The 14,484-nt window shown below is 38.3% G+C and overlaps 1 protein-coding gene across 5 annotated transcripts; it reads right to left on the reverse strand.

Moving 5' to 3' along the window:
* Positions 1-830: 830 nt before the first annotated feature.
* On the reverse strand, positions 831-4,126 carry LOC115965967 (pentatricopeptide repeat-containing protein At2g13420, mitochondrial-like). Of its 5 annotated transcripts, none has more exons than XR_004086240.1 (4): positions 2,464-4,126; positions 1,705-1,832; positions 1,348-1,512; positions 831-1,232 (listed from the first exon to the last, which is right to left on the reverse strand). XR_004086240.1 is itself a non-coding variant. In XM_031085294.1 (2 exons), exon 1 carries the CDS (start codon positions 4,024-4,026, stop codon positions 2,503-2,505), a length of 1,524 nt encoding a protein of 507 aa, XP_030941154.1. In that variant the 5' UTR covers positions 4,027-4,126; the 3' UTR covers positions 831-1,280; positions 2,464-2,502. The 5 variants fall into 5 exon arrangements, 2 of the variants coding, with proteins under 2 accessions (XP_030941154.1, XP_030941153.1); XR_004086239.1 differs by having other exon boundaries at positions 831-1,280; XR_004086238.1 differs by having other exon boundaries at positions 831-1,512.
* Positions 4,127-14,484: the final 10,358 nt, after the last annotated feature.

Consider the following 14,484-nt stretch of genomic DNA (forward strand, 5'->3'; position numbering starts at 1 on the left):
TAGGTGAGAACTGCATAAATTTTTTTTGTTTAAGTAGATTATGGGCTAGGGTTTTTAGTCTATCAAGGCTCAATTAGTTATTTACTTTCTCTTGTCCCAAACTAATTACTTTCTTTTTTTTTTATAGAAGAAACTAACTGCTTCATCTCAACTCCTTAAACTCAAATTTTCACCCAAGCAATGGGCCTCCCTTTACACACAAATCCCCTTCTTTTTTGTCATTGTGCACTTAAGACTCCCACTATCATAAAATTTTAATCTCTCCTTATAACGTGCACAAGTCAATATGACATAAATTATTAAAATGATAAATTATGGGGTGTTACAATCAAAAGTCTAGAATGTCCAATTTCCTTAATGCTCAAACATCATATAAATTTAAGATGCCTCTCAAGAAAAAGTTTGATGGAACCGAGAATCAAAGTCCCACTTAAGATGCATGAACAAACTTTGCAAACTCAAGCTGTAGGTAATTGGTTTTCAAATCAGGTGTTCGACATCAAAATCACTAGAATTTTCTCTAAGGTGGTTTATGAGCTTAAATATTTATTAATTTCATAATTAGGTAGGTACTTGCACTATTTTCACCAAGTATTATAAGTGTAATAAATTTGTATTTGTGACAAACTAAGGCTAAAAGACAAAGGGTTAACCTCCACTGTGTAGTCCAATGATTAAACAAACAAATTAACAAAAATGGAGAAGACATTACCCAAGGCTTCATGGTGATTTGTATCGTTATTAAATCATAAATGCTCTTTGGAGATAAGCATTTATCCACGTGCAGTGCACGTGAATATAAAATTAAGCTAGTTAATCTTGGAGGTCAGTGATTCTAAATAAATATCCAATGATGACACATGGAAGTACATAAATGTATAGTGAAGTTAAAACTATAAACCAAAATCCACTGCCAAACCTATAGGCCTATTTTTAAAAAAACAAAAATACATTTACTAAATCTATAGTATTCACAGTTGCTTACATGAACATTCTTTTGTTATTAAACTTCATCTAAGGCCTTTCAGTTGCTGAACCAAGGTGCCGTAATGACTTCTCTCTCAGCATATCATTTAGCTCTCCCCCGCTCCTCCTGTACTTTTCAATAAAATCAAGTACTCTTGATGGTGTAAGTCAGTCATGATAAGTTGGCCATGCAAGGACTTCTACTTGAAACTTGTTTATGTTATGATCTGATACCAACGCCGATGTCCTGTCACATATCGTCTTATCTATTTCAATTGAAACGATCCTTATCATTAGATGAGTTGCAATCTTTTCTGCAAGTGAATAAACTGAAATAAGAACGTACTAAAAGAATTCTTTTAGTAGATCTGCAATCTCTACCTAGATTGTCACCCTGCACAACCTATGTGGTTATGATTCCACTACTATTAGGATCTCTTTCTTTGGGGTCCAATCCTCGGACAACAGCACGATCCAAGGGCAAGGCCACCCAATTTTTGATACAGTGGATTAAAAAGCTGAAGTTTTGGCCAAGTAAGCATCATCCTGTCATAATCATGACAAATTAAGCTTACAATTTGTCTTAAAAATAGCAAAGTGGAAAAAAAAAAAAAAAAAAAAAAAAACCTCAACCTTCGCAAACAAATTCACATGATGAGCATATAATAAGTGGTGACACACCAAAATTTCTGCTATAAGCAACAATTAAGCAAAACAGAAAAGATAAATTCAAAATACCTCCATCTATTATAAAAGCCTTGAGCTCTGCACGTATGAAACCTATTTGTAGGCAACAGAAATATGAAAATCTTCCATTTCCAGCTTCCATTCCACTCACCAGTAAAAGTGAAATTGATGAGAACTTTCTGAAAAGAAAACAGTTCTCAGTTTCAAAATTAATTTTCCCTCCCCTCCCCCTCACACCCCCCCCCCCCTAAAAAAAAAAAAAATAGAAAAGGGAAAAAGAGAATATAAAGAAGCAGTAGTCCAAGTATGTGGGAGCCAACAAAACAATGAACCAGAAAAAGGGATATCTATTCTATCTGACAAATAGTAGGGAATTTATGATTACCTCACTGCAATTTTCGCTAAGTTACACAAATTGTCTGTGCATGTGTTTCTTTTTTCTTCTCCTTTCCCCCCCTTTTTAATTTGTCAAAAGTTAAAACTTCATTTAAAAGAAACATTAGTTCGTTATGGATAGTATCACTGATTTGGCCAACTCATGGATCTCAGTTTCCTAATTCTACTATAAATTTACAGCAATGGAAATCACATCAACTCTGAACCGAGTGTGATGATTGAAGACTTAATGCAATTATTCTCATTGAAATCATGGAAAATATGGGACAGATAAATTTTCAAATAGCCAACAATGCTCTTGCCGAGAATCATTTTTACATCTCTAATCCATTTCAGAAGATAAATCACTTATAATTCTACAACCAGTCAAAACCAAATTTCAAATAACAAATAAGCCAAAAAGTTCAGAAGTACCTAATGAAGAACACATTACATCTGCAGATTGATGGTGTATCATCTCCTATATGGCTTCAAATGATAATTTTGAAACTCTGAACCAAATGTTATAGACTCTTCATCAAGTTTCTTCTTTAATCTTCTCCACGTTCTCAACATATCAGATTGTATTAGGCCCTTGTAAAGCGTCTCAAAAGTAATCTTCTGAGGAAGAAACCCCTTCTCTATCATCTCCACAAAAAACTGGCAAGCCTCTCTCCACTTCTGTTTCTCGCATAAACCATGAATCAACATTGTATACGAATCCAAATCAGGTCCCACTCCACTCTCTTTCATATCATCCCATATCTCCTTCACAATCCCAAAACGATTTAACTTCAAAAATATCCCCACCAATATGTTATATGTGTGCATGCTAGGCACAAACAAACCCTCCTCCTTCATCTTTTTATACAACTTTAAAGCACTATCAGCATCCTTTCTCCCCCTATACTCCTTAAAAAAACAATTATAAGTTGCTGCACATGGAGTAACCCCATTCCTCACCATCTCACTGAGTAACTCCTCTGCGTCCTCAATGCTCCCACACGAACACAGACACTTAACAACTGAAGTATACGTTGCCACACTCGGACAAATCCCCTTCTCTTTCATCAACCTCAACTTATCAAGCGACAACTCGGGCTTATGTGCCCGACTATACACATGAAGCACGATTGAAAAACTAGTCACATCCGGCTCAATCCCTCTCTCCCTCATTTCATCGAACACCTTCTCTGCATTCCTTATCGTTCTCTCAAACCTCCCTTCCGGATGCAAACTCGCCCGCCTACATATCCCATTCAACAACACATTATACGTAACCACATTTGGCTCAATCCCTCTCCCTATCATGTCATTCAAAAACCTCTCCCCCATATCAATCCTACCAATCTTACACCACCCATATATCAAAACGGTAAACATTTTCGCATCCGGCAAAAGCCCATCTCTCTTTTTGTTAAAAACCTCGGTTGCAACCTTAACATAGCCATACTTACAAAGGGTATCCAACAAAAAACAAAAATCATCACTATTAGTCTTAGTCTGAGTATAACCTTGAATATCATCAAAAGCTCGAATAGCTTGGCGAGTAAGTCCAGCAGAGATGAGCCTACGGATCAATATAAAGAAAGTGGTGGGTGTGGGAGAGAGTGAAAGTTGGTCCATTTCGACAATGAGTTGCCAAGCGAGGTCGAATTGGCGAACTTTGGCTAAGAGGTCAATGAGGATGTGAAAGGAAGTGGAGGTGAGAGGAGGGGAAGGGAGAGATTTGGAATAGTTGAAAAGAGCGAGGGCGATTTTGGTAGAGTGTTTGAGGCGGAGGAGAGTTTGGTGGAGGAGATGAGGAGTGAGTGTGATGCCATGGAGTTGGAGTGAGGACTCCATGGCGTGGAATGGGTTGTGGTGGTGGAGGAGCATTTTGGATACTAGTTCGGCATCGTTTGATGGCTCTAAGGTCGGGAGGTTGAGTGAAGAGAAGGGTCGGAGTTGGTGTTGGAGGGAAGGGAAGAAATGAGTTGGGAGTTTTCTTAACGCCATTGATTGTCTCTCTCTCTCTCTTTCACTCTCTCATCTCATGTATATGAAGCGAACGACCGGTACAATCATACATTGAAATTCCAAGAGGAGAAAGTACAATGGAATTTTATTCTTGGACTTTTTTTTTTTTTTTTTTTGGGGGGAAAAATATTAGGTGTGTGCATAAAAGCAACGAACCGAAAAAACCGGCCGAAATCGACCAAATTGTTGCAAAATTTTGGTTCGGTTTCGGTTTTTAATTTTTAAAAACCGAAAATTTTTTTTTTTTTTTTTTTTGGGGAGAAAAATATTAGGTGTGTGCATAAAAGCAACGAACCGAAAAAACCGGCCGAAATCGACCAAATTGTTGCAAAATTTTGGTTTGGTTTCGGTTTTTAATTTTTAAAAACCGAAAATTTCTATTTGATTTTGGTTTTTAATTTTAATACACCAAACCAACCGAAACCGAACCAAACATATTATAATATATTTTACATAAAATATATAACGGACCAAATTGTTACAAAATTTCGGATTGGTTTCAGTTTTGGTTCGATTTCGGTTTTTAATTTTTAAAAACCGAAAATTTCTATTTGATTTTGGTTTCCAATTTTAATACACCAAACCAACCGAAACCGAACAAACATATTATAATATATTTTACATAAAATATATAATATATAATATTTGGGCATGAGGCCTCCTATACATATTTGGGTCTGCCATACATGTTTGGCCTTTTCATTTTTTTAAAACCATTTAGGCCCTTCTTTCTTTTCTTTTATATGATCTGGCCCTTTCTTTTTTTCTTTCTTTCTTTCTTTCTCTTTTTTTGGTTATAGAATTTGGCCCTTTCTTGTTTGATAAGAATCAATGAATTATAGGAATAGATCCGGCCCTTTCCCCTTTTCCATGTATTCATTTTATTTTTAGAATAAGTATAATTAAACTAATTACTAATTAGATATCTAATTAACCTAATTAAACTTAATCTAATTTAACTATAAAAACAAAAGTTAAAATCCCTACCTACAACCCACTTTCATTCTCAGTTCTCACAACCTTCACTCTTCAAAGTTCACTATTCAGCCCTCCTCTTCTCTCACTGCTCCACATGCCGCCTCCACACGTCGGCCTTCCTACGCCAGCCTCCACACACCGATCTGTTTATATCAAAGAAACTTTGGTTTCAATTCATTTTTTTTTTTTTTTTGGATTCTGTATTGAATTTCTAATTGTTACAAAAGATCAAAGCTTTATTTTTTTGGTATGTGGAATCACATTTGTTTCTGGGTTTTGTTTGTTTTTTGAAAAGATTGGATCTCAGATCGGATTTTTGCGTATATGCTTGTTTTCTAGGCGCATTTGGATCGGTTTAGATGATTGTAGAAGCTAAAATAATAATGGGTTTTGAATTTGTGATTGTCCCATGTGCTTGGTTGTTTATATTCTGGGTTTGTTTATTTTTTTCAATTTCCTCTCTTTTTTATATTATGGGTTTTTTTTTTCTTTGTTTGCTTTCTTAGAAAATAAATGATAAGGAAACCAAAAAAACCCACCGAAACCAAAATACAACAAAAACCGATTGATTTCCAATTACTTCGGTTTGTTTCGGTTGAGAATTTCACACACCGAAAATTTCGGTTTCGGTTAGCCAACACTTAGAAAATTGACCGAAATTGAACTGATTACACCCCTAAAAAATATTGTTGGATTTAATTATCAATAAAATGTTATTTCATTTAAAATTTTAAAATAATGTAAACTTTGATATTTGTGATATATCTGTGTGCGTATGGGAGTGCATTGTGCAAAGTGCAAACGATAAAATAGATGCAATTCAAACAAAACATTAAGGAAAAAAAAAAATTTAACTTTGAAGGATATTTCCTATTTCCTCTAAAATACTAGGCAGTTATTGATAAATTATTTGAGTATTATTTAAAAAATTAAATGATATTTAATAAGTAATATGACTTCTTTAAATAATCCATGCTCACGATTTTATAAATTGTTGTGTAACATATTAGAGGATGCATATTTTTTTATTTCTCTCAAACCTTGGAAAAGTAGGTATTTTTAACACTTGACACATAACATGCGTAGATAGAAGGCACAAGTTTGGAGTTGTTTCCCACATAATTTGGAATGAGTAGTGGTATTTAGTTATTTACACATGGAAAGATTTTGACTCCGAACATGTCTGCAGCCTTGGGCTCTAACCCCCAATTGTAAGATAACATTAGTCTTTGTCATATGCAACACATAACTCACTTGGTTGGTTGGATTAAATGAGTTATGCACATTGCACATGATAGGATACATGTCATCTTCCTAATGATGGTTAAAGCATTCATAAAATTTATGTTTATTTTAGCATAAGAACATATTTTTTCTATTTTACTTACTTTTCAAACCATCACACATTAGATTATTTATTTTACACAGTAATTTATTCAAATATCAAATTTTCTTGATTTTTTTTAATTGTTCATCTTTCTTCACACACAACCACCATTTACTCTCTTTCTTCATCATCAAGATACATAAAGAAATAATAAAAAATTAAATACAAAATAAATAGTATCAGTGTAATTTTACAAGTCTGGTCTATCAGTTGCCCCCCCTATTCTGAGTTCGTCCTTAATTGTGATGACGATCTCAAGAATATGAAAGGTCATTTGGTTAAATGTGACTCTTGAGATTTTTGTTGTGTCCGTATTTAATGCGGAGTGGCGGCGCCATACGTGTCGTGGCCACATGGCGCTATCTGTGTGGTGGATTGCAACGCTTTGTTTGAGGGACTTTTGGGTTTCCTGCTGATTTTTAGTTTTTCAAGTCTAGCTCTTTAAACCACTTAGCTTCTTTTCTCTTTCTTTACTTTTCTTCTTTCTCTTGCCATTGTTGCTCTGCATTTTCCTTTCCAAGCTTTTTTGAATTCCATCAACTTTTTCTCTTCTAAGCTTGGTTTTTGAAGGTACGATTTCTCTCATTTTTCCTTTTTCCTTTTATAGCAAAATTTTTTCGACCTTTCCTTTTTGGTTTAGGGATAGAAATTCACACCTTTTCTTTTGATTTCCATGGTTGATAGCTCCAAGGTTAGGCAACTCTGTCCCTCTGTTTCATTTTTCTTTGCTCGTTTAGGGGCATCTCTAGGTTCCTTTAGCACTCATTGCCTCCCAAATGAGGGTTTTGTACCTAGTGGTAGTAGTTTAGGTTTTGTGGTGGCTGATTTGCACCTTTTGTTGCATCAGTCTCTCAATTGGTTTAAGGAAATGGTGGGTGAGAGAGAAGTAGTGTCTAAGGTGGGGTCTAGTGAGCTTAAGACAGGGTTGTCGTCTAGTGATGACCCAGTTGAGGCGGAGGGAGATATCGTTGCGTCTGGCCTTTCGTCGTCTAGATGAAGGAAGATTAGGCCATTTAATGCCCTTAGGGAGGAGTGTGCCCTGGATGCTGATACCCTTTTTAAGTTTATAAATAAGTTTCAATTCCCTGAGGAGGTTAGGGTTCGGCTTCCTCGTGAAGGGGAAAAAGCTTATCATTTCTCTCCTGGAGAAGTGTGCTTCTACGAGGCTGCTTTCCAATGTGGCCTTAGGTCCCCCGTCCATTCGTTCATCACAGAACTCTTAAACCACTTTAACATCGCTCCAGGGCAACTTATGCCAAACTCGTGGAGGATAGTGATTAGCTGTATGGAGATTTGGATGGTCGTCACTGAAGGTGACATGATCAAGTTAGACAAGTTTGTTCACCTGTATCGTTTGAAGGAGTCCAAGGAGTATGGGTACTATGAGCTTGTGCCTTGGGTCAGGAAGGTGGGGATCATTACGGATCTTCCCTCATCTTTCCGATATTAGAAGTCCAAATATTTCGTGTCTGGAGATGGATGGGAAACCCTTTCTGATGACTTTTGGGGTGAGGTTCCTAGATTGCTTTGTCAGTGGAGGTCCTCGAGGCTAGGTGCGTCGTCCTTTGCTTATTTATATATATATATATATATATATATATATATATATATATTTGACAGTTCTTTCTTTTTTCAATTTGATTCGATATTGACCTTTGATTGTGCATTCGCAGTTAAGGAGTGCCCCAGGCTCAAGAGTAGATATAAGGAACGCGTCCAAGTGGCAATTGAATATTGAGGGCTTTGATGACCTTGTCGATTCCCGAACTTTGGCTCATCATTTCCTTGGTCCGGAGCCTTCCCCCTTCATCCTACACACTATCGAGATTGAAGAAAAAAGTAAGTTTAGTTTTGAGTTTTTTCCTTTTTTTAATATATATATATATATATATATATATCTCCTTTTTGTTATGTAAAGATGATGACCAAGTTTAATCAGGAGATATACGCCAGGATGAAGGCCAAGAAGAACAAGCCTTTTTCAAGTCTGGGAAAGAAAGTGGTTCAGGTCGTTGAGAAGGGGACCTTGATCACCCCGGCTATCTCCATCCCTGAAGCCACGAGGATAGCCTCTTCTACAACTTCCCTGGAAGAGCTCACTCCTCAGCCAAAGAGACAGAGGACTCTGGCCAAGGGGAAGGAGAAAGTGGGCTCCCAGGCGTCCAATGTTTAGGACGATGCTGGAATTGCCTTGGTGAGGGCCCATTCTGTTATTACTACTAAAGACCTTAAGGCACTTTCTGGCGTTCCTTCTTATGAGCTTGTGAACCACCATATCCATAAGCTCGTCCAGGTCAACCTCTTTTCACTTTCCCTAACTTACAGCGTGGAATGGTTCTCGTTGCTTCATAACTCTTCCCCCCTTATGGTTTTCAAGCCACATATCTACTAAGTACCTTGGCCAGGAGGAGAAGGTTGTGGTGGCAGGGTCCAAAGTGGAGGCTTTGGAAGCTGAGGTCACAAAACTGAGGAGAGACCTCATTACTGCCATGGACAATGCCAACACAGCTCGCCAAGGCGTTGGCTGACGAGCTCAGGGTCGAGAAGCAGTTAACGGTGCAAAAGGATGAACAGTTCCAAGCCGCGAACCAAAAGGTTAAATACATGGCTGCCAAGGTTGTTCATGCTTTCCAACTGACTGAAAAGTACAACACTGCTCTTTAGTTGGTATTATAAAGCCTCTAAGCTCCTTAGGCAGTACATGGTAAAGCACCCATTTGGAGTTAACTTGGAAGAATTAGACTTCGAGGAGGTGGACAAGGAGATGGAGGCTGATGAGGCTACCCAAGCTACTGTTGCTCTCGAAGAGAATGCTTTAGAAAGCAACGATCCTGAACCTGAGGATGCTTTTGTTGATGCTGTTGGTGGGGACGAGGCCACAACCTGAAACACTTTTTCTTTTATTTGCTCTTGTTATATATATATATATATATATATATATATATTTATTTATTTATTTATTTGTGGTGGTGCCCAGTATGTTCTTTTCCTGTTGCATGAACTTTTTTTTTTTTTGCCTTTTGTTGTGAGGTGGCAATCTTTTAGCCTTGTTTAGATGACTTTTGTCTTCGCCCGGGGTTGCATCATTTGTTTTTCTTCTTTGGCGGCTTACAGCTCACTTGGTGTCGTCAGTGATTTACACCCGTCTAGGGAATCTTACCACTTAGCTATTTTTAGGTGATTTACATCTGTTTAAGGAATTTCATCACTTGGCTTTGTTAGTGATTTACATCCATTTAAGGAATCTTATCACTTAGCCATTTCTAGGTGATTTACATCTATTTAAGGAATCTTATCACTTGGCTTCGTCAGTGATTTACATCCATTTAAGGAATCTTATCACTTAGCTGTTTTTAGGTGATTTACATCCGTTTAAGTAATCTTATCACTTTGCTTCATCAGTGTTTTACATCAATTTAAGGAATCTTATCACTTAGCCATTTTTAGGTGATCTGCATCCGTTTAAGGAATTTTATCACTTGGCTTCTTCAATGATTTACATCCATTTAAGAAATTTTATCACTTAGCCATTTTTAATGATTTACATCCATTTAAGGAATCTTATCACTTGGTTTTTTTTTTTTTTTTTTGGTTTACTATCCTGATAATAAGATCGTCCATGATTTGTTTGTATGCGACTTTCGAGAATATTTGCTGAATAATACTTTTATTGCTCTATTTCCTTCAATAAAGGATTTCTTTTACGATTATAACAGTGGTTTGTCTCTAATGATGATACCTCTTCAAATGCTCGATGTTCCATGATTGTGGCAATCTCTTCCCGTCCATCGATTCCAAGTGATAGCTTCCTTATCTTGAGTAGTGGATGATCTTGTAGGGTCCTTCCCAAGTTGGTCTAAACTTTCCTTGTGTTGAGTCCTTTATTGCTGGTGTGATTCTGCGTAAAATGAGATCTCCTATGTTTAGTCTTCTGAGCTTTACTCTTCTGTTGTAGTATTCAGTCATCTTTTGCTGGTACTTTATCATTCTTTTAGATGCTTCCTCTCTTGTCTCGTCCAGACAGTCCAGGTTGACCTTTAGCTGAACGTCATTGCTGCCTCCTTGAAAGAATTCTCTTCTTATGTTGGTGATTTATACTTCAACTGGTATTACTGCTTCAGTACCACAGGTGAGCTTGAAAGGTGTTCCTCCAGTCAGGGTTCTGGCTGTGGTTCTGTAGGCCCACAAGACATTTGGTAACTCTTCTGGCCATGCACTCTTCTGGCCATGCACCCTTTGCCCCCTCCAGGCGAATTTTGATGATTTTCAGCAACGTTCGATTCGTCACTTCCGTATGTCCGTTGGCTTGTGGGTGTTCTAGTGAAGAAAACTGGTTCTAAATTCTGAGTTTTGAACAAAAGCTCTTGAATTCCTGGTTGTCGAACTGACGACCATTATCTAATATGATCATCCTTGGTATGCTAAACCTGCAAACTATATTTTTCCACACAAAGCTCTAGACCTTCGCTCCCATGATCGTATTCAATTTCTCTACAAATGAAGAAATTACGTACAATTATAATGTACACAATTTCCCGCTAAATTTAGGAAATTTTGGATATTCGATTTCTCCACAAATCCAAAGAGTCCGTAATCCAAAGAGTCCGTACATTTAATGTACTCTATTTTACATTGAATTTACGCAGTTCTGGATATTCAATTTCTCTGCAAATGCAGATATTTCGTACGTACAATGTACATAATTTCCCGTTGAATTTTCATAGGTCTGGATATTCAATTACTCCGCAAATCCAGACATTCCGTACATATATAACGTACACAATTTCCTGCTGAATTTACGAAATATTGGATATTCAATTTCTCTTCAAAACCAGACATTCCGTACATTTGATGTACACAATTTCCCATTGAATTTACGCAGTTCTGGATATTCAATTTATCTACAAATCCAGGACAAAGTTTCTGCTTCTACCCATTTAGTGAAATAATCTATTGCGATTAACAGAGATTTTACTTGCTTTTTACCTTAGGGTAGGGGGCCTATGATGTCGATCCCCCATTGAGCAAAGGGCCATGGGGAGGTTATGGCCGTCATCTTTTCTCCGGGACACGTTGAACGTTCTCGAATCTCTAGCATTTATAACATTTCTCCACATATTCCTTTGCATTCTTTTGCATGGTTGGCCAGTAGTAGCTTGTTTTGATGATTTTGCTAACCAGGGATCTCAGGCCTATGTGGTCTCCACAGATTTCTTCCTGGACCTCCTCTAGGATGTATTTGGCTTCATCTTCCTCGACGCACCTTAGGTAGGGCATGGAAAAGCCCATTTTATATAGAGTTTCATTCAGGATTGTGAACCTAGCAGCTCGCTTCTTGACCTTCCTTGCTTCGTCTGTGCTTGCTGGAAGGCGTCCATCTCATAGGAAAGAGAGGATTGGGTTCATCCAACTATTCTGGCTTTGGATCACGAAAGTGTGGAGTTCTTCAATACTTGGATGTCTTAGCACTTCCACTTTCAAATCAGGCGAACTCATTCCTTTCTTTGATGATGCTTGCCTTGCCACTTCATCTGCTTCTGAGTTCCGGCTTCAGGGGACTTGCCTGAAGCCCACTTGGTTGAACTCCTGGACCAATTGGTTCATCAACTTGAGGTACTTTTGCATCCTGTTTTCTTTTTCTTTGTATTCTCCTTTTATCTGCCCTATCACTAGCTTAGAATCGCTTTTGAGGAGTAGGTTTTTGGCTCCCAAGGCTCTTCCGATCCTGAGTCCTGTCAGTATGACTTTGTACTCTGCTTCATTGTTGGTGGCAGTGAATTGAAGCCGTACTCCATATTTGAAGGTTTCCCCCTCGGGAGTATTGATGATAACCCCGACCCCTCCTCTTTTCTGAACTGACGATCCATCTGTTAATATCGTCTAGCTTTCTAATTCGTCTTGTGCTTTTTCGTCGTCCAATAGGGTGAACTCGACAATGAAGTCAGCCAATGCTTGAGCTTTGATAGCTGTTCTAGGATGATATTCGATGTCGAATTGACTTAGCTCAATCGCCCATTGTACTAACCTCCCTGTTGCTTCAGGCTTGTTCATTGCTTTCTTTATGGGTTGGTCTGTCATCACCAAAATGGGGTTAGCTTGGAAGTAAGGACGAAGCTTTCGCGAGGCTACAATTAAGGCGAAAACAATATTTTCCATGCATGGACATTTGGCATTGACTCCTTGGAACACTTGACTCACGTAGTAAACAGGGAGCTGTACCCTATTCTCTTCTCGAATCAAAGCTGCACTCATGACCGTGGTTGACACTGCGAGGTATAAGAACAAATCCTCCCCCTCCTTTGATGGGCTCAAGAGGGGAGGACTGCTCAAATAACGTTTTGGCTCTTGGAAGGCCTCTTCACATTCACTCATCCAAGCAAAAGCCTAATTCAGGGTTTTGAATAGATGTGGCAAAACAGTCGGGTCGGGTCGGGTCGGGTCAATTGGGTAGCAAGTTGAGTCGAGTCGCGAGTCGAGTCAAGTTGACTCGTATTTTTCAAACAATTTTTTTTTTTGAAATAGATGCAATCTATCAATTGTTTATGAGTTTCTTAATTGTGATTAGATTCTCACTAGTGATATTATTACCAATTACCACTAAACACTTGACTTGATACCCAAATTTGGTGCAACTCTTGTTTTAGCTTTCTAGAAACTAATCTTGGCATAATCTTCGATCTATTTAAAGTAAGAAGAGAAAATGAAGGTGGCAAGTAAAGAATGACAAACTATAATGAAGTAAATAACATATTAAGTAAAGAAGAATAAGTAAATATTTTATAAAAATTACACCTCAATTTCAATCTACTCAACGTTGGTAGACGTGGCAAAACGGGCGGGTCGGGTTAGGTTCGGGTTGGGTCAATTGGGTCGTGGGTCAAAACGAATCACGGGTTAAACGGGTCAGGTCAAACGGGTCTGACCCGTTTTGCCATGTCTAGTTTTGAAGAAAGGCAGACATCTGTCTGTAGCTTTCGAGATGAACCTGTTAAGGGCGGCGATCCTTCCTGTTAGCATCTGTACCTCCTTCATTGTCTTTGGAGAGGTCATTTCCAATATGGCCCGTATCTTCTCCAGGTTGGTTTCTATTCCTTGTTGGGATACCATAAACCCGAGGAATTTTCCTGATGACACCCCAAAGGTGCATTTACCAGGGTTCAACCTCATTTGGTACTAATGAAAGGTCACGAAGGTCTCTTTAAGGTCGTCCAGGTTTGTGTTCTCTTCCTTACTTTTGACAAGCATATCATTAACATATACCTCCATGTTCCTTCCGATCTGTCTACTGAACATTCTGATGACCAACCTCTAGTAAGTGGCTCCTGCATTCTTCAGCCTGAAAGGCATTACTTTGTAACAGTAAAGCCTTTGACTAGTGATGTAGGAAGTCTTCTCCTGGTCTTCTTTTGACATCTTGATCTGGTTATAACTTGAAAAGGCGTCCATGAAAGTGAAGAGCTTATGCCCAGCAGTGGAATCTACCAGTTGGTCAATTCTTGGCAATGGGAAGCTGTCTTTAAGGCAGGCACTATTCAGGTTGGTGAAGTCCATACACACATCCTCCACTTCCCGTTTGCTTTCTTTACTAAGACGACGTTGACTAGCTAATCAAGGTAGTAAACCTCTCGGATGAAGCCAGTTGCAAGCAGCTTGTCTACCTCATCCATGATGGCCCTGTTACGTTCAGGGGCAAAGACTCGTTGTCTTTGTTGGATGGGTTTCTTTTCTAGATCAACATTCAGATGATGATGAATAACCTCTACCGTTATACGGGGCATGTCTTCGTGACTCCATGAGAAAATGTCAAGGTTCTCCTTAAGAAACTGCACCAATATTTCTTCATTCGATCATTCAGGTTTGTCCTTATTTTCGTTGTCTTCGTTGGTTCTTTGTCTACCAACTCTACCGTTTCTAGGGCTTCCACCTTCTCTTTCTCTTCCTCCTCAATCATCCAGGTGCGGTTCTCCTTCGCGGCTAGAACAGCTTAGTAGCATTCTCTGGCTAACAGTTGGTCTCCTTTGACTTCACCTATACCATGTTCAGTTGGGAATTTTACCTTCAAGCAGTATGTA

This window comes from Quercus lobata, chromosome 10 (genome assembly GCF_001633185.2).
Source record: "Quercus lobata isolate SW786 chromosome 10, ValleyOak3.0 Primary Assembly, whole genome shotgun sequence".
Classification (NCBI taxonomy): Eukaryota; Viridiplantae; Streptophyta; class Magnoliopsida; order Fagales; family Fagaceae; genus Quercus; species Quercus lobata.

Bases quoted from the DNA above. Each gene is read 5' to 3' on its own strand.
- LOC115965967 (XM_031085294.1), bottom strand. From the start codon at position 4,026: ATGGCGTTAAGAAAACTCCCAACTCATTTCTTCCCTTCCCTCCAACAC.